The sequence below is a fragment of the Aspergillus novofumigatus genome (assembly GCF_002847465.1).
Source record: "Aspergillus novofumigatus IBT 16806 chromosome Unknown P174scaffold_3, whole genome shotgun sequence".
NCBI classification, from domain to species: Eukaryota; Fungi; Ascomycota; class Eurotiomycetes; order Eurotiales; family Aspergillaceae; genus Aspergillus; species Aspergillus novofumigatus.
The window spans coordinates 1,759,546-1,779,854 of NW_020194276.1; the positions used below are offsets into that span (position 1 = coordinate 1,759,546).

General features: G+C 43.1%; 4 protein-coding genes across 4 annotated transcripts; 3 read left to right on the forward strand and 1 right to left on the reverse strand.

The window, feature by feature from the left end:
* Window positions 1–17: 17 nt before the first annotated feature.
* Window positions 18–1,090, forward strand: P174DRAFT_404130 (phytanoyl-CoA dioxygenase family protein; the record flags this gene model as incomplete). The annotated part of the gene is made up of 1 exon (XM_024824018.1): window positions 18–1,090. A coding segment is annotated over exon 1 (885 nt), but the record flags the coding sequence as incomplete, so codon positions are not given.
* A 103-nt stretch (window positions 1,091–1,193) lies between these two features.
* Window positions 1,194–2,924, forward strand: P174DRAFT_386835 (cytochrome P450; the record flags this gene model as incomplete). The annotated part of the gene is made up of 3 exons (XM_024823326.1): window positions 1,194–1,547; window positions 1,606–2,380; window positions 2,441–2,924. 3 exons carry the CDS (start codon window positions 1,194–1,196, stop codon window positions 2,845–2,847), a joined length of 1,536 nt encoding a protein of 511 aa, XP_024684010.1. The 3' UTR covers window positions 2,848–2,924.
* Window positions 2,925–2,928: 4 nt separating this feature from the next.
* Window positions 2,929–4,873, reverse strand: P174DRAFT_440005 (acetyl-CoA synthetase-like protein). The gene is made up of 3 exons (XM_024826946.1): window positions 4,584–4,873; window positions 3,208–4,490; window positions 2,929–3,184 (listed from the first exon to the last, which is right to left on the reverse strand). Exons 1-3 carry the CDS (start codon window positions 4,811–4,813, stop codon window positions 3,003–3,005), a joined length of 1,695 nt encoding a protein of 564 aa, XP_024684011.1. The 5' UTR covers window positions 4,814–4,873; the 3' UTR covers window positions 2,929–3,002.
* Window positions 4,874–8,697: 3,824 nt separating this feature from the next.
* P174DRAFT_511182 (FAD/NAD(P)-binding domain-containing protein) lies at window positions 8,698–10,264 on the forward strand. Its single transcript, XM_024831765.1, has 4 exons — window positions 8,698–8,954; window positions 9,007–9,201; window positions 9,258–9,976; window positions 10,029–10,264. The coding sequence occupies exons 2-4, from the start codon at window positions 9,034–9,036 to the stop codon at window positions 10,078–10,080; spliced, it is 939 nt and encodes a 312-aa protein (XP_024684012.1). The 5' UTR covers window positions 8,698–8,954; window positions 9,007–9,033; the 3' UTR covers window positions 10,081–10,264.
* Window positions 10,265–20,309: the final 10,045 nt, after the last annotated feature.

Consider the following 20,309-nt stretch of genomic DNA (forward strand, 5'->3'; position numbering starts at 1 on the left):
TGGTACAGTGCCTCTCCGACGCTCACCGCGATTCCACATGCATTATATGTCTGTTCCCACCCCCCTTCCTTCCTTACTCCTTGCATAGGATTGATACCGCCCTTCCAGAGCTAGTTACACCGCTACTCAATACAGACAGACCTTGTTGAGCTTCAACTTATAGACACTTTACCCTTTCATAGGACTTCAGCAATATCTCACCTGAATGAAGTACATGTCAATGACTGTCTCACCTCGTCCTAATCCCGTCCGCACTGTAGACGCCTCGACGTCTTCAGAGAAAATAAGCCAACACCTAGCGAGTGACGGCGCTGTTATTGTGCGGCAATTTATCCCCGACTCAGTCGTTACTGCTCTCAATGAAGAAGTCGATCCCTACCTCAGTGCCACCATCACCGGCCCTCGAGCGAGCACTGGGGAACTGTACAAGAAGACCGTCGGCTCCCGCACGAAGCACATGGGAAACCTGGCTGCAATCTCACCTACATACCGCACCACTATCCTGAACCACCCCTTGATGCATGCCATCTCTGGCTCTTTCTTCACCGCACCTTTCGGCGACTATTGGGTGAACCGTGCCGCTGTTCTCCAAGTCGAACCAGGAGAGAAGGCCCAAGGTCTCCACCGCGATGACAGTCTATACGGGATTACGCGGTATCTTGGTCCGGATGCGCCAGAGCTCATGGTTAACTTCTTCATCGCTCTTACCGAGTTCCGGGAGGACACCGGTGCGACGAGGTTGATTCCCGGAAGTCATCGCTGGAGCCCGGAGGAAATTGCAGGCGCAGTGCCTGAGAATACCGTTGGTGCTCTTATGCAGCCGGGTGATGCCGTGCTGTATTTAGGTAGCGTATGGCACGGCGCTGGGGAAAATCGGTCAACAGAGAACCGGCGCGGGTTGAGTGTGACTATGCATCCAGCGCACTTCACACCCATGGAGGCCCATGTCGACCTGCCCAGAGATCTTCTGGAAGGAATGACGCCGCTCGCGCAGAAGATGGTTGGGTGGCGGAGTTGGTGTGGGTATCATGGAGTGCCGGTGTGGACGGTAAGGGATTGCAGAATGGAGGATGAGCTGGCCTTGAAGTCGGCATGACAGGACCCCCTTGCAGCCCTGTCCTTTTTGCTTTATATATAGTTCACAGCACTTGCTAGTTCTTTGTCATGGACCACCTTCACGGACACGGAATATCATGGAGTTGTTCTACACCTATCCCTGGCTCCAAAGGCCGAGTTCCCTCGTGAAATTGAGTCTTATTTTGCTTAGCATTCTAATAGGGTATAGACTGCAGAAGTTAGTCTTCTCCCCTCGCCAGCAAGCTCCATTTGTAGGATTTCGCTCTCGCTGGGAACCGCGCTGGCTTGTCGGACTTCGGTTCTCGAAGGAGGCCCTCCATCATATCCAGCAGGGATGTCGACAATATAAAAATGGCATGTTCAGGATAGCACGCGTCGACACCGACATTCTGGCCATTCCCACCCGTTTTGTCGATGAACTACACTCCAAGCCAGATGAGCAGCTCAGTGCGATCAAGGCACATATGAAGGTATCCCTCATATTTCCCTCTTGTCCAAATTGTTCATTGACCTTTCGGTCTGGATTAGAACCTTCTCGGCAGATATTCGACCATCGACATCCTGGATGAGGGAATCCTACACACCCACGTTTTGCAGACTGAACTGACCCCCCGTCTTGGGAATCTCATTCACGCTGTCAAATCCGAGCTGGATTTTGCACTCGCGCGCGAGCTGCCCAGCAATCTCACCGTGGACGACTGGACTCCCGTTTGTATCTACGATGTCATTCTCCGCATCGTCGCTCGCATCTCCGCTCGTATCTTCGTCGGGCTTCCCACCTGTCGTAACGAAGAATGGCTCAATCTTTCTATTCACTTCACTGGGGATGTTTTCCTCACCATGGCCATCCTCCGCCGCTTTCCACGCTGGATGCGCCCGCTCATCGCTCCTATTATTCCTCGCTACTGGGCTATTCGCCGTGGCCTCGGTACGGCAAACCAAATCATCGGCTCCCTGGTTCGCGAACGACGTGCTCACCAAGCCGGGAACCCAGGCGATGAGAAACCGGCTGATCTACTCCAGTGGATGATGGATAAAGCTAACCCGCCTGATGGTCGACCCGAGAAACTCGCACACCGTCAGCTCATCCTCAGTCTTGCAGCCATCCATACAACCACCGCCTCGGCAACTCAGGCTGTATACGATCTATGTGTCTATGGAGACTATGTTGACCCCTTGCGTTGTGAGGTCCTTCAGGCCGTCGCAGAAGATGGCGGTGAATACAGGAAGACGACTCTGACCAAGATGTGGGACCTCGACAGCTTTATCAAGGAGGTTCAGCGCTTGAATCCGCCAGCTCTACGTTCGTTGTCCCCTACCTTCTCCTAGAGCGTAAAGTAACCGCCGCCTAACCCCCAGTTAGTGAGCTTCCAACGCATCGTCATGCGCGATCTCACCCTCTCTGACGGCACAATTCTCCCCAAAGGGACGCATCTCGCGGTACCAGCTGCAGATATTACAAAGGAAGCAGATTACGACCCAGAATTCGATGGATATCGCTACTCACGGCGGCGTCGGGCCCGTCCTGCTGAGACACACCGACATCAGTTTGCCACCACAGACCAAACAAGTCTTCACTTCGGCCATGGGAAGTACGCTTGTCCGGGTAGGTTCTTTGCTGCCAACGAGATCAAGATGATCCTGGCACATTTTCTGGTCGGGTATGAATTCCGCTTGCCTGATGGAAAGTGCCGACCGGAAAATACGATGATCGATGAGGTGTCCTTGGTGGATACTCAGGCAAAAGTTTTGATGAGGCGGCGTATGTGATCTGTAAACATAAATAGCGTCGCGTTTATATACCACAGTCGTCTATACTCTACAGTTACTATTTATTGAAATATAATACCACTAGGCTAAAAAGGTGGCCGGACGATTCCTATCAGACTAGGGTCTCTATATTTTTCAACACTATTAGATTCTCTCTACTTCGCCCGGAGCAAGCCTGCCAACTCCTCACGCTGCCGATCCAATCTAGCCAGCTTCGACCGAGCTGGCTTCCCAATATCTGTTCGCGGAATGCTATCGACAAAGACTACGCCCCCTTCTAAAGCTTTATAACTGGCCAGATGTTGCTGCACGATCGCGCAGATCTGCTCCTCGGTTACTCCCCTTGCATCGCCCCCTTACTGCCTTCCCCTTTCAACCGAACCACGTACGCCCTGGGCGCTTCCTCCTCTTCACCATCCCCTGTCTTCACTCCTAGGACTGCCACGTCTGCTATCCTCGCCTCTTTCTCCAGCAGTAGCGCCTCAATCTCCGCCGGCGCTACCGAGTACCCTCTCACCTTGATCAGCTCTTTTGTTCGACCCACAATAAACCAGTGCCCATCTTTCTCGTACACCATATCGCCTGTGGGAAACCACCCTTCCTCGTCCACAACTGCGTCACTCCGCCCTTTATATCCGGACAAGACCCCTGGGCCGCGAATGTAGAGTTCCCCTGTCGCTGGTTGCCCTGCATGTCCTGTTTCATTCCCCCACCCAACCACATCATCCCCCGTTGGATCAACAAGCTTCACTTCATACCCCTCCAGCAGAGTCCCCAGGCTCCCCGGATAGGCCCGATCCCCATACCGATTCTGAAAAACCACCCCGACCTCCGTCATTCCCCACAGTTGACTCACACACGCATCTGCATGCAAGACCTCCTCGCATCGTTGCAAGGAGGCCGCATCCACTGGCGCACCTGACACTCCAATATACCGTAACGACGCGAGGCTCTCCCGCATTCGCCGATTAGTCTTAGCCGCCTGAGCGATCATCTGCACCGCCACCGGGACGAGATAGGTCTCGGTTATGTGGAACCGCTCTACGGCCGTAATGAATTCGGCGAGGTCGAATCGCGGCAGAATGTACAGCGGCTCACCGTAGCGCAAGGGGAAGAGGTTATTCCAAAAGTCGCCGAACGAATGGTAGGCAGGGAGGGCAAGCAGGCGGCGAATCGGGCTTGGATTTGCGTCTAGACCTTGGTCGGAGATGTAAGGAGGGGTGTAATGGACGGTCAGGTGGTGCGAAATAATGGTATGGTGCGTCCGAATCGCTGCTTTGGGAAGCCCGCTTGTACCGCTGGTGGTGAACATTGCTGCGGGGGTCGATTTGGCCACTTCGACTGTGGGGATACGAAGCCAGGGGGTTGATCCGTGGGTTACTAGTGCAGTGAGCTGGTATTCTGACACTGACTCGGTTGTTATGTTTTCTTTGTTTGCCGAAGGCAGAGGGTGGTTGGTATCTTCATTTGCGAAAGTGATGAGCTCATCGATAGCAGTCTCGGTGACAAGGCAGATTTGACGCGGCGGAGACGAAGACTCGCACACGTCTCGAACCATGGCGAGGGTGCTCTCTGCCGTCAAAATGATTCGGGGATCAGACAGCTTCACAAAATGCTCGAGCTCGTGGGGTGAAGACGTAGGGCTACAGCCCATGTAGACGCCCCAGCACCAACGATTGCAAGATAGACGGCGGAATGAAGGATCTAGCATCAGTCAGATGAGCCTTCACTGAGACGCCAAGGGTAGTTGTACATAATTGTCCATTTGAACAAGCACGCAGTCGCCTACCTGAACATGATGAGCCTTGAACCCGGCAATCAGTGAGCAGACAAGTCGCTTAAACGGCCCTGCACTGAGCGCGCGAGAAGGGTTTCTGGCGTCTATGAAGATTGGTGGTCGTTTGCTGTGTATGAATGGGCCGTTGAAGGCAAAGCTGACGAGATCGTAGGAGTCGGTATCGGACATTGTATGCGAAGATAGATGGCTTGCTGGGTAATAAACAGAGAAGGAGAGGAGATCAAAGAGACTGTTCTTCTTATACATTTCTTAAAGTGGGGGACATATATATCTGCTGAGCCCCAATTTGGGCCGCCACAAGTACACACGATAAACTTGCTTAATGAACCAATTTTTATATATAACCAGCAGCAATGCCAGCAGCGGCTTCCGGGGTAGGTGAAAACCAGGTATGATAGATAACATCCATCAAGATACAACACTCCTACGGTATGTACATGCCTCGAGAAGATCCGCTTAAACCACACCGTTCGTAATAATCGTGGAACGTTGCATGGCTCATAGCTCGCACTAGTGCCTCTAAAACCGTCCTTCCAGAATCCATCGAACGTAACCAGGGAGATTGTGGGCTTTAGTTTTGCGGGTTGAAAATGGTAGCATGTTATGGTGCAGTGGTAATCCGGGGTTATTTCGGGTGACAATAGCAAGAGATACCCACGCTGTTTCTGCCGAGCGAGGCTAAAGCAAAGTCATACTTATGTACACGTCGCATAAACTGGTTTACTTGGGGGAATTTAGTGCTGGTCACATTGAAAACCCGTTACACTTGATATCTACAACGGCCTTGTCTCCTCCAAGTTCTCTCTGATTTGTCCTACAAGTGCTCCAATAGCTCCTACAAACAAAAATGCTGTTCCCTCGCTCTGCACTTGGGTAGTGAAGATGCTGCAAGAATCTACAGTGGCTCGCCCGATACTCTAAAGCTAGTGGTTCTGCCTCGAGCACAAAGCATACCTCTACCAGCTGGCTATACTTCCGGATCAATCTACGCGATCACCAAATAGCGTTCGCTCGTGGGCCGACAATTGCGTTTGATAGCACACTGACGCGACATCAGGCAGCTAAATTCTCTCGGTGCTGTTACTTCACGAGACGCTGGAAAATAAGCTACAGAATAAGAGTACTAGCAACGCGAGAGTAGAGTCCATAATTATTGTCAGCACATCTTCCAATATCTAACTGCAGTGGAAATCGATACATCGCAGGAATAAATCCTGCAACAGTATTTTGAGCTAGAAGTTAGCCCCACCGGCAATCCTCGCGTTTCGAGAGCTGCTCTGGAACTACGCGAGGTACTACAGCAAGCTTGGGAGTATGAGGCCGTGGCGGAGCGCAAGGAGAAGAAGTATATACAACAAACTGCGTAAGGGAGAACCTTCCGCGCGGTAGGTATGACTTGTAGATACGATAAAGGATTGTAGTAGAGCGAGACAAGGCGATCGAGGATTCTGAGTTAAAATCTATTACTACACAGTTCCTGTACACATGGCAATTAACAAGGCAGACAAATCAATTCCCACTCGCTTCCTATCAACCAGGGTGCAAACTGCCATTATTCTCCTTTCCCAGACCCAAGTGCCTGGGTGTATAATGCATGTCCGCGTCCGAGACGTGCTTTCCTCGCCCCAGACATAATAGTACATTCTCTATAGTAGTGGACGCCCTTCCTGCTCGCCATATCCACCGTCCCAGGAAGCGGCTGACCTTTTTCACAGTATCTGACGCGGGACAGGGAAAGACGCCAACATCCTGATTGAGAGTTGTTACGATCAGAAATTAGATTGATTGTTGTTCTCTATATCTGAAAACATGAGGGTTTATATACAAGTCGAATATCAGGATCAGGAATCAATCTTTTTCTATAGGAATAAATTCCGTATACGAAGCTCTATTGTTTACTACATTGAGCCTCGAACCGCAACATCCCCTTCAGAATCGCCGTGCTTGCATAGGAATACTGCGCTGGCGAGAATCGGCTAAGCCTCGGTAAAATCACGAAAGACCCTGATGGGGCAGACCGATTAATAGAAAGGAGCTATGATCCCAGAGGTCCATCTGCTGCTTGCTGCTTGGTCGGGACATATATCAATATCAATTTCTCTGACTTCCGGTACGGACCGCTCATAGCGGACTCTGACATTGAAATGCTTGGTCCGCTTACGGAATACTGGGTTCCGAGACAAGGCAATAGCAGACTGATTGCCCGCCACAACATGTGTGACAGGTGTCTTTATTCCTGCAATAACATCGCGTACAAATTGGACGATATCGCTAGCTTATATTAGATGGGCATGGGAGCCATATTCCACCTGCTTTCGATATAACATGTAGAGATAACGATGTTGTGGCTATCTGTATACCTGTCCATTAATCTCATCTCCTACAACCTCTAGATGTGAATTGCTTTGGTCCGTTAAAGCGCACTTACGGGGTCCTTGTTGAGCAAAGGATGCGCTTAGGATACAACTCTATTGGCAGACTAGACTTCCTCAAAGCATATCCAGAAGCTCATGGCGATGTGCTCAAGCCTGGGAATATCAAGAATGGCTTCCTAGCGGCTGGAAGTGTACCTTGTATTCCAGAAAGGATACTTAATCAGCTTCATATTCGCCTTGATAACCCCTCCCGCCCTGTCTCTCTTCTAGGGAGTCAGTCTTCAAATTCTACACTTTATACACCTCATAATATCCGACAATTAGGCAACCAAGCCTCCTCAATTAAGAAGCTTCTTAAGCAAGGACCTCACAATCCATCTTCACCTCCAAAACGAGCACTAGAACAGCTTATCAAGGGCTGTGAGATTGCTCTGCACAGCGCAGCCCTTCTTGCAGAGGAGAATCATGATCTATGCTTAACAATGAGGAAGAGAAGCAGGAAAGGAAGCAATCCAGACGCCAGATGACTCCTAATGAAGGACCCTGCATACAGGAGGCTAGGGATCTTATCCAGGCGAGAAACGAGCAAGGTTATGAGGTTGGAGGGTCATCCATTGATTCCGCGCGTTTACCTTTAGAACACCCGAAACGCGCTCCACCAGGATCTTCTAATTGCTTTATTATCTGACATACTAGAGTTAGGTGCCCTACACGCTATTCTGGCTAGATTCAATGAAAAGCGCGTTGATTGGTTGTATTGGATAGCTTCAAATTATTGAGTTTAGTGGAATTGAAAGGGGTGATCGGCTTGGGGTGCTGATCGGCTTGGCGGTGGAGTATGGTTAAGGGGAGCAGAAACCTTTTCCCTGAGTTCTGGTATTGAAATATAAGACCACTAGGCTAAAAAGGTGTCCGGACATGGTTCCCATCAGTCTAGGGTCTCATATCCACAATTATATTTTTCAACATCTGGCCATTCTCCCGCACACCTTGACCGACAGACACCGGCCAGGTGGTTCGTGTACATTATCCGAGTCTCTCTCCTTGATTCTTCGTAACGCCCAAAGGTCCTGCATGCTATGGCCGTTTCTTTCCCGACGCCCCTGCATCCTGTGCCTAATCAGATGGCTGCTCTCTTTATTGTACAGCATCCATTCTCTCGTCTGTGTCGCTGGCGTAGAAATCAAGACTAAGACCAGCTACTGAAGATTGTAACTAAGCTACAGACCTTAGGGAGGCAGCTCACAATCCACACTGAATGATACAGTTCTAGACCCCTTGCAGAACGCGGGTGGCGTAAGACACCACAGCTATGGTATAACAAAGGCAACGGTGCACAGTGCATCGGTAACCTGATGCGCAGCCAATTATGTAAGGTGAGCAACATGCACTGCCTGTCGATAAATCACCTTTTTCCGCTACATGCACCGATACCAGAATTATGCCTTCTGGTACAAATACCCGCCAAAGTTGGCACCTTGACCTTCATTCTTCCGTATCGACTAAAGAACACTTGACATGCCTTCTGGATCACAACAGTGGCACCAGTTGAGTGTGGCTATCATTGGCGGTGGCATCGGTATGTGTCTAACATGCCTTCTGTCCGTCCATCATTTCGCCCCGCCCGCCCCTCCACGCCAAATCTTGATAGATTTTCAAGTAGTTGACTAGGGATTTCAGGGGGCCTCGCTGCCGCAACATCTCTTCGCCGGGCAGGCCACAGAGTAACAATCTACGAACGAGTAGATTTCTCCGGCAGTTTAGGGGCTTCTATTAGCTGCGGTGCAAATGGAACTAAGTGGCTAAACGAGTGGAACGTCGATATCTCCCGCGGAAGACCATGTAAAATTCGAAAGCTGATTCGACATGCTCTCAACAGCGGAGAGATACAAGGTATCTACAATCTGTCGGAATACACGGGCAAATGGGGCTATGTGCGTCACTCAGGGCTCATTATATACCATTCTGTCCATGCTAACGGGCCAGGAATACTATAATTTCTTCCGAGTTGACATGCATGCAATGCTGATGGAATCAGCCACTGGACCAGGAGTGGGCGAACCTGCTTTGTTGAAACGCTATCACGGCTGTGATTCGGTCGATCACGCAACCGGAACGGTCAGTTTCCAAAACGGCATGACCGTCAAGCATGACTTGGTTATTGGCGCCGATGGCGTCGGGGTAGGTCGGCCGTGTGTATGGTGACCTCACTTAGTCAGTAACAGATAATTGCCTAGTCATCCGTCCGCCGAGCACTTGGGATATATCCTCAACGAAGACGAGCTACATCTACTTGCTATCATTGCGTTGTCCAGACAGCCGATGTCCGCAGACTTGGGCTTGCAGACATGTCCCAGAATGATGCCCTGGAGTACTGGGGCGGGCAGGGGCTGGAAAAGATTGTATTCGCCCCTTGCCGTGAAGGCGAAATCCACTCCTTTTATATATTCTTCCCTACTCCTACGAATGAAAAGGAGGAGCAGATAGAAGAGGGCTGGGATTTTGCTGGCGACCGCAGACAGCTGCTCGCACCGTTTCCCACACTCGATCCTGCCCTGCATGCGCTATTTAGTCACGCTGATCCAGTCGATATTCGACCTTGGCGGCTCTTCGTTCATGAACCCTACCCGTATTGGATCAGAGGTCGTACTTGCATTATTGGAGATGCTGCACATCCTATGCTTCCAGATCAGAGTCAGGGTGCATGTCAGGCAATTGAGGATGCAGCAGCTCTTGGCATTATTTTCGGACGGTCGTATCTGTATACGAATGACATACGTTCCGGTTTGCGGCTCTACGAGAAAGTTCGTAAACCCCGGGCTAGCAAGGTGCAAGCAGCAAGCGCCCGAGCAAGAGAGAATATTTCGGAGAGAATTGGCTTCTCTAGTCAAAAGGATGGCAGGTGGTACGCAGTGGCGGACGAGGATCAGAAACTTACTATTGAGGAGATTAACGAGTTCGTGTTTGCCTTACCTGAACTAAGGGATCATAGCTGACGGAGCACATAGGTATAATATGCATCAACACATCCGCAACCAGGCGGTACTAGAATACAGTTGATATATGCCCAGGATGGCGTCTTGCTTCCACTTCCCAGCGGTCATATCGAGCTTTCAAAGCTTTTCTCTGATCTTACAGGGCTCTATTTCTCCGTTTTGTTAAGGCGACCTTATCTATGTTGATTTAGAACCCTGCCAGCTCTTCACTGCCTTTTTACGTACATAATGATGCACCAGATACCTAGAGTAGACGCAAAACAACATAATATGTAGTGAACCATCAAGACCCTCCTGGCATCAAAGAAACCAAAGAAAAGACAGGAGAACAACGGCATCTACGAGAAATGGTACCACCACGGGCCTTTGTTCCTGTACCCGTAAACATAGTTGGATTGTCAGGTGGAGTTTCAGTCATTGTTGGCGCTAGCAAGCCAGGTTGGCTCGTCATTACACTTGGCAAAGTGCCATTTGCTCCCAGACTAGTCCTGGAAGTCCAGACTGTACTATGTGTGGAAGAGGTGGCAACAGTGGTATTCTGGAAGCAAGGACGGCATATACTTTTTTAATGGCCTGCTTCCCATCATTACCGCTGATATCATGGGTGGATGTAAGTCGGCAGCCGATGACGACGCATTGACATTCACTGTAATTATAATATGTTACTCAGGCTGGATTGTGGAGCAGCGCACAGTATGCGATGCTTTAGAAGACTTTAGTTAAACTTCCGCAATAGGATCACTGCTACAGAAAGCTGGTTGAGCAATCATACAATTCACGTGGGGCTAAAGCGGCCATGGTACCATCCCAGGGCATTTCCATCAAGGGCGTTGCGTATATATGTGTCTAATTGAATTATGGTGCCCGATCTCATGTCAAACCGAGTGTATATCATCGAAAAGTACACAAGTTTTTCACGAAAGCCAGGGGAGATACGCTCCTATACTCGCAATTCCAAAGAACAGTTCATTGGCCACTATGAGGTCATTTAAGTGGGAATACAGAGGGATCAGGAGAGTTAATGTTACCTAATGCTTCTGTCGTGTAGTGCTGTATTGCATATAGGTGCGGGCTTCCAGGCGTCTTTTAAGAAATCTATGCATGATCCACGGCTTTCTCCACGACAGCAAACCATTCGCAGCCCACCAATTAGAGTTCCTTCACATACATAAATGGTTAACCACCAAATTACATAGCTCCGGAAGTGATATAGCTATTCGTACCCTACTCAAGTTCACTTACAGACATCTTACTGTGAGAGAGAATGGAAGGAATGATGATATTCATATTCGATTGATGATTCATATTAGAGAGATGATGATTCTATCTACATGTACAGCAGAAGAAGAGACGTGAGTTGAGCTAGGCCTAATATAGAAGCATAGGCGAGAGAGTAACATTCACACCCCCCTTGCTCTGAGCCAGAGCTGCCATATGTGTCACGGTGCTGCCGTGGGTAGGAGTTGGCATTGCTAAGGAGGAATCACGTGAGCTTGGGAATATCTTCATTGCATATTTCTATAACCTGTTTAAAGCTCTTTAAGCTACATCCTGTCTATAGAGCCTACCCATACCAGTCTACCTGCCGCCTGGGACTATTAGATAAGGATTAGTAAAGCTAGCCTGAGTGTTAACTACCTCTTTAACCTATCCTTGCGACCTTGCCTGCCTGTAAACCTGCATCTTAACATTATATAGATCCTTCCTTAGAGTTAACACTGCTAGAATGCCTGCCCCTCTGCGGCATGGTAATAACTAATAATTCTCTGAACTCGCAAGTTAATCTATTATATAGTCATCCTTTAAAATTTATTAAAGATAAGTATCTAAGTCTACTTCGCTACCTCTTTTCCTCTCTAAAAAATTGAGATTCCAAACTTTGCTGGTGGTCTCCTTTTCAACTTTACTCACATATGTGAGTGCGCAAGCCTGCTGCGGATATGGTTGCGCTGGACCCTTTATAAGTTGTTGGTATTGTGGGACACAGCCATGTGGTGGATGCTTTCAGTGCCTTCCCAGGCTTTTGTTTGATGAGGCTCTAAGGGTTAATGGATCTGGTAAGTTTATGAGCTGACTGGTAATGGCCATTACTAAGGTAGGAGTTTTAGAAAACACCTGGCTATACCATTATCACGTGAACCTATATCATTCGGTCAGTTCCGCGCTGAGTTGTATGACATTTAAAGATGGCTGGGATACCTTTCCTTGAGAGGAAACTGCGTTGGTTACGGCCTAACCTTGGACGGGGAAGGACAAGATCAGATCTCCTAGTCTCCATGACTACGGCAAACATATCGACATTTGAACTGTCATTACCCATCTAGCACGGCATGTCATATATACATCTTTTGCGCGTTTTTAAGTGTCGTTTACTATTCAATCATTACCAGTGAAGAGTCGGAGTTACAATCCAGACAATGATGCTTTTGATTCAGTGTGCTTGACGGCGTGGCCATCTGAAAATTTCTTGGTCCCCGTCTAAAAAGTGCAATGATGGCATTGCTACCTAGGGATTCACCAATTATGTTCCTACCTCTGGCCGGAGATCAACGTCGTTCAGTGTCAAAATCTTCCAAGTGTTCAAGTAGTCCTCCATCCATAGCCCGTGCCTCTACAGAGTATCAGCTTGCCCAGCAATCGCGAAAGCAGATTTGCGTGAAGGGGGCTTGAACTGCCTTGCTTGTGGCCTCTCTGTGGGGAGTCCACCAGCAAGTACATGTGGGAACTGTGTCCTTCTATTCCTGAGGGCCTAATCCCTATTTATGATGGTGGACTGGGAAAGTGCATGATGAAGAGGGAAATGTCCATCTGATTGCGACAGATTAGGGTGTTCGGCATTTTTGATGTCGTTCATTTGTGTAAACTTTGGAACTGCTGTAGCACACTTCAACCAACAGACTATATGATATCGGTCCTGCTCATTTCTAGCACGTACGACCATAGGGTGTGGAAAACAGGGCTTCCCGTCCGCTCAGCCGTACTTAAGCCAGTATTATCAATGTGGTTAGAAGTTATATGCTCCCTTGAAGGCCTGCTGCTTAAAAGGTGAGAGATGCTAAACCATAGGGTGAGTATAGGTGAGTGTGGGTAGACTGGTCCAGGTGAAGTCTGGTTGCAACATACAGGGGACAAAGCAAACAAACAATCTCCTCATCATTCTTAAGACAAACAAATGAAAACGCAAGGCTGAATAAAGTTGCGGTGCAGTCTGGGGCTTAGATCTCTCAGTTCTCCAGTCTACAGGGGAGGACAGCTGCGCCAAGGTGACTAATGATATTCTCTGCATGATGACCTTACCTCTTGCTAACCATTCCCATTGATAAGAAACACCACTACAATCATTGCCTTTACTTCATTATCAGGACCTGCCCCTCCCCACCTTTGGAACAGGCGCTTGTGCTTTTACCTTCATTATTAAAAACTGTAAGAAAGATATCATTAATTAGCTAGTCTGAGTCTTAGCCTATTATAAGCCTTACTAACTTTTGCTCTATTCTTTTTATAATTTACTATATAACCATAACTATTAAGCTTACTATTAAGCCTAGCTATAGTGAGATAGCTAATATAGCATCCTGTTACGACACCAACACAGCCGCATTAGCGCAAGGCGGATGTGACAGGCAGAATCAAAGGGGATTGTCGGTCACCAATCGATCCGGGAAGGATCACGGAGTGATCTGGAGAAATGCTTAATCTAGGCAGATTCTTGCAGAAAAACCACACAGTAGGATATAACTGAACAGTTATTCTACAACCACGGACACGTGACGAAGTGGTATATAAAGGGTATGCCAAGACCTTAGAATAAGAGTATATAATCTACCATCTTTATACTCAGAACATACCATTTAGTATACCATTGAGAGGAACTATAGGTATATAAGGACATTTATTATTATTATATCTAGTACTCTTAGTTTAGTTCCTTATATTTAATATAAGTTATTCACTTAAGTATAAGTTCACTAGTCTAATTCATCAGTTACTCTTTACTATTAAGTATACATACTTAATAGGCCTTGCTTCTATCTCTACTATTATTATTCTTATATTACCTTTAGTTAACCTTGATCCAGTCCAGATCATTATATCATTGCATTATTAGGCTACCCAGTTAGTAGGCCTCAGGCAAGTATTGGATATAGTCCAGGGACTATATCACCCCATTCCTAAAGTAAGTTAACTAGCAGAGAACAGCAGAGACAGATCCTAGGGTGTGATAAATTGAACACTATATAATATAAATCACTTTAGGAAGTTTAATTAACCCTTAATATTAAATATCATGGCAGGAAATGCACCAACCCCTACTAGCTTAAATATTAGTTAGGCAGGAACTCTACAGCAGTAAGTGGCTATACAGCCCCAGATCATAGTGGAAGGTCTGGTGGGCATAATCAAATAGCTCTAAGAATATATCTAATAACTAGAGTAATAGAATGAAACTCTAAGTAGATAACCAGCAGTTAAATCTATCAAGATCCAACCACCAGAACCATTCAACAGAAATTAATCTAAGTTGCAAGCATTTCTCACACAACTGGATATATACATCTAGATGAACAGAGAGAAACTTGCTAATAAGGCAGATAAAGTTTTATTTACAACCACTTACTTAACAGGACCAGCCTTTAACTAGTTTAAACCCTTTATTAGAGATTATCAAGAACACTCTGTAGACTTATAAGATGATAAGATACAAGCCATATTCACTAGCTACACTAAATTCAAGAAACAACTTAAAAGAACTTTCAGCAACATTAATAAAGAAAGAAACACTAAACAATAGTTATAGCAACTTAAGCAGACAGGGTCTATTAGAGAGTATATATCATAGTTCTAACAGATCATATCCTATCTAAACTAGGATGAGGATATGAACATCACATAATTTAAAGAAGGGTTAAAGCCAGAAGTTCAGGAAAAACTAATCTAGATAGAATAACCTAATATACTTAGCAAGATAATTAAGTAAGCAGTTAAGATCAATAATAAACTGCAAGACTTTAATATATATAAAAGGGAGTAAAGTAACTAGAACAGCTTCAGCAATAGGCACACTATAAGCTATTAAGCAAATGATAGGAGGCCAGCTCAGCCATAAAGCTAAGGATATTTAGATCCTTACAGACTACAACTAATAGAATTAGATGTGACACATTCACTCTCTAATAAGGAGAGAGAACAGCAGCAAAAAGAGAAACTATACTTCTAATACAGGAAGCTGGGATATATATCCAGAACCTACAAACAACTACCTAGGAAGGGTAAGCAGGGAGATAGAAAATAATTACAAGCTATAAAGGAGCTTAGTACCATAATTAGTAAAGATAGTTATAATACCACTAGTATTATTAAACCAAAGAAGGTTAATAAACAACTCAAAAAACTATACAAGGAATATATAAGCTTAAGTAATAAGGAAATTAAAATAGAGCTTAAGAAGGAAGACTCCACTAATTATAAAAGTATAAATAATAATTAGCCTATAAAGAACTTAAATATACTTACAGCCACTAATTAAGAATTACTAATTAGTAATAAGTATAGCTCTAATAAATAGGAAGACATTACACCTAAAGGAATTACTTATTAACTAATAGCACTCTTATAAAAGATTAATCAGGTTATCAGCCCTAATTTAGAAAACACTAACTAGGATAAGCCAGATTAAGAGGATTTTCCCACAATAGATTAGGCCATAATTAACCAACCTATTAATCCACTTAATAAAGAGTATAGAACTTAGTGGGTGGGCCTTAATCCTAATAAGGAGCAGCCCTATAAGATTCCTAAGATATCTAGAGATAATTCCCTATAAAATAATAATGAAGTGGATTAGTATACTACATAGCTATAATAGCTAGATAGAAAGTAGTTAGCAGAACTAGAAGTACACTAACTAAATGCATAAATCCTTGAGAAAGTTAAGCAAGGAGTGAAGGGATGTATATATCAAAACTTAGAGTATTAGACCTAAGTTAAATCTTAGGAATAATATATGACATACTATAGAAACCATATAGTCTATTATTAGAAGTGCAGACAGTGGATGAATAAATATTACTATAAGCTTAGGAGGGTATTAGAAAAAAGACTATCAGGACTATTTCACAGGAAATATAACTATAACTAGTATCTATATAAATATTTCTAAGGACACCCATAATATGAATAGGTGCTATAGATCACCTATTATAGTAATAATTATAGCATCCATCATGACAACAAGTATATGGCAAAATATTAGCCATCAGTACCAGTAATTATAAAGGAGAATGATACTTATCTATGCTAGAAGCTTAAATACTCTTATAAAGGATATAGATAACACCTAGAATATAATATAATACATTAGATAGCATGCTTTAAGGATTAATGCATGACACACTACTAAGGTAAATTAGTGGGATAATATTTCCCTGTGCCACCTCTAATAATAAGGGCACTAAAATGGGAAATGGAATACCTTATAGTAATAGTATAATATAGGAAGTACTTAAAGATAGTTATAAATATATTTAATTAATTAGCTAAAATAATAATTAACTTAGGAGTAATAGACAACTTTATAAATTTAGCATTCATAGGAAAGCTAGGGATTCTTAGAAAAATAAAGATAGTACCTAAACTAATCACAGGTCTGAATAGAGAGAACTTAGGAACTCTTATAATTATAATTAAGTTAGGACCAGTTCTAATAGTTATATTAGGATACTTTAAAAGAATTAATTTTGATGTTATACTAACAGGATGGTATGATGTGGTGTTAGGGATTCTATAACTTAGGAATTATAATCTAGTAATTAATTAGAATATAAATTAAATCTAGTTCAACTATAAATACCTATAATAGGACCAGACTTAAGGGGAAACCAGGGCCTTATAGTACATTAGGTTAAAGGATAATGATAATAATGCTAAGCAGTTAAAGGGTAGACTAAAGAAAGAAGTAATAACTAGCTAAAGGATAATAGTGGTATTAGCAGTAATAAAGCTATCATAATAAACTATAATAATAGAGCTACTAGGATGGGTACTAGAGCAAGATAATAATTACACTAATATTATAATACTAGAAAGCAATAATGAAGGTACTTAGGAAATAGAAAGCAGGGAAATAGATAATCCTAAGATAAGTATTCCTAGGAATACTTTTATCCCAGGACCCTACTTATTCTTAGTAATAACTAATTAGGAATATAAAAATTCTAGGAAAGTTATTCCTAGGAACAGTTAATCCAGGAATATTAAAACCAGGAATAAATTAGAATCAGGAATAATTCTACCCTAAGAATATAATAAATTTAGGATATTATTTAAGCAACCTAAATAGTATAAACTACTAGAACATGGCAAGCATAACTATAAGATTCCACTATAAGAAGGGAAGTCACCAGCATGTAAAAAGATATACTAAATATTAGAAAAAGAATCAGTAACACTAAAGGAATATATTAATAAATAACTATAACTTAGAAAGATATAACTATTAGCCTTACTAGCAGGGCATAGTGTACTCTTTATACTAAAAAAAGATAGAAGTCTATGACTTTATGTAGACTATTAACTACTAAATATAATAATAATTAAAGACTATTACCTACTTCTATTAATCCACAAAATCTAAGATTAAATTTAAGGAGCTAAGTAGTTTATAAAGTTAGATATTATAGATGCATATAACCACATTTAAATCGCGGAAGGTGAGGAATAGAAGATAGTATTTAGAATAAAGTTTAGCTACTATAAATACTTAGTTATGCTATTTAGGCTTACTAACACACTAGCATCATTCTAGAGATTCATTAATAAGGTATTACAGGAGTATCTAAATCTCTTTATAATAGCCTACTTAGATGACATCTTAATCTTCTTAAAGGAGGAGAAGGAATATATAAAATATATTAGCTAAGTACTAAAGAAACTTTAGGAAGCAAACATTAAGCTAAAATTAAAAAAATACAAATTCCATGTCTAAGAGACTGAGTTCTTAGGACACTAAATCTCCATAGAAGGAATCTATATGGACTAGAATAAAATTAAGGTAATTATTAAATAGCCTTAACTAAAGAATATTAAAAAAGTCTAACAGTTTATGTAAAGGCTCAGCTGCAGCCCAGCCACCCAATTATGCAGCCACCCCTTGCTTCCTAATTGTTTTCAACCTCCTGTTTTCATACCTTGAGCCGCTTTCGAATCATCGCTGAATGCATCTAGGATAGACAGCGAAGATAAATAGTATCCTCCTTATCTGGTATTTAAGAAGACAAGGATTAGTTTTGTTTCATATAATCTACTACTCTCTACCATTCTCTTCCATTGATTATCATCATTAATTCTTACCTAGTCAACAGGCCATCTACCCTGAGACGTAGATCCTTATAATTTCTAATCCTTCTTTCTTTGACTACTTAAGTATTAGTTACGATGCCTGCTGATTTTCACCATGGAGCTATTGCTTCTACCCCTTTACTAGTGGAATAACATGGTCCTGTTAAAGAAACATCTTCTAATCTAAGCAACTCCTCTACCCCTACTAATCAACCTCAAGAGTTGAAGGGTGCTGAAATATAATAAATCCTATAATGAATTACTGAACTTGAACGCCTTTAACAGATTTGAAGAGTTAATAAGTTTGAACAGCTTTCCCATTAAAATAACACATCTTCAATGGAAGATAGGCAGGAAATTAAATTCAAGAATCTTCCTATCTTTACTATCAAATATTCACTCTAAAAAAGAGAAGAATGGCTCTAAGATATGGAATATATATTCTGAGGAGCCCTGAAGAAATATGCCCCTGATAAGTTTAAAATTATTGCTGCTATTATATAAATGGACTCCACCTGTAGGCAGTGATAGTATATTAAAATTCATAAAATGCTAATAGAAAGATAATGAAATGCTGAGAATTTATGGCAGTTTTTCAAAGCCTAGACCTTGACCTTGATCTAAGACACTGAAACTATTAAGGCTGATGTTATTATTAAATTATATCAGGCCTATTAATGCCCAGATAAGGACCCTAGAGAATTTCATTATTATCTAGATTCTCTAGAATAACATTTCCCTTGATAAGATGAAAAGCAATAAGCTCTGGCCTTCTTCAGCAGCCTTACACCAGAGTTATATACTTATATTCAAGAACACCTTAATAAACTACCAGACACTTAAGATGAAATGGTGTCTGTAGCTTTGAAATACCACACCTTTTTACAGAAATGACAGAAACAGAAGAGAAAAGACATTAGAAAACCTCAAGAAGGGAAATCTTAAGATAGTAACCCATTAAAACACTTTCAAAGGAATTTGGAGAGGTTTACAAAACCTAAATAAAACTAACTTAATAAGGATGGGAACCCCTTAAAATACTATAAATATAGTAGTAAAGAACATCTTGCTAACCAGTGCATTGTAAGGGATGCTAAAGTCTAATTAATTATAGAAAATAACAAGGGGTTAGAGTAAAACCTATGCCTCTAACCTCTTACCTAGTAGTAGGGACTACTACTTATTTCTATATTCTGATACAGCTGGCCAACGGCCTTAAAATATATGCTAATCTTGATAGCTGTGCTAAGGTTGATATTATTAGTATTGCTTTTGCAAAATTATAAAAGTTATAGTAAGCTAAACTTACTGCCCCTATTATTAGGGTAGTTAATAACTTTGTTACCCCTACTTATGGGGTTTAGAAGGTCCCTATCATTGCCCATAATTCTAGGGGTAATAAACAAAGTTTTAAATAAGCTTATATAGCTATTAATTAAGACCCATAATCTAAAGGAAGTCCTATTCTTCTTTTAATAACTATATTATAGGACCTCCGCATCTACTTATCACCATAGAAATGCTAATGGTGGTTTAAGATATTAACCTTTTCCCTAACTAACCCTTAAAAGTTTAAGAAACTATGTTGTAACTATGCAATGGTATTTGCATTAGTTAAATTACCTGAAGAGGTATGGCTCTTAGAGGAAGAGAAAGATAAGAAGTATTATTCTCTTGAGAATATACCTCCGGAACTAGCCAAGTTCTATGATATATTCTTAGTAGAAAAGTTAAAGATTATACCTTCTCACTCTTCTTAGGATCACGCCATTGAAATAAAACCTAATAAATCACCACTGTTTGGCCTACTATATCCCTTATCCCAAGTGGAACTTTGTGAATTGAAGGAGTATCTTGACAAGAATATTATATATAGAAGAATTCAACCTTCTAAAAGCCCTGTAGGAGCTCCTATCCTTTTTATCCCAAAGAAAGATAGGGGACTAAGACTATGTG

Bases quoted from the DNA above. Each gene is read 5' to 3' on its own strand.
- P174DRAFT_440005 (XM_024826946.1), bottom strand. From the start codon at position 4,813: ATGTCCGATACCGACTCCTACGATCTCGTCAGCTTTGCCTTCAACGGC. The intron at 4,491-4,583 runs GTCTCAGTGAAG...CATGGGCTGTAG, and splicing joins TATGTACAACTACCCTTGGC to CCCTACGTCTTCACCCCACG.
- P174DRAFT_511182 (XM_024831765.1), top strand. From the start codon at position 9,034: ATGCATGCAATGCTGATGGAATCAGCCACTGGACCAGGAGTGGGCGAA. The intron at 9,202-9,257 runs GTAGGTCGGCCG...ATAATTGCCTAG, and splicing joins TTGGCGCCGATGGCGTCGGG to TCATCCGTCCGCCGAGCACT. The intron at 9,977-10,028 runs GTTCGTGTTTGC...CGGAGCACATAG, and splicing joins ACTATTGAGGAGATTAACGA to GTATAATATGCATCAACACA.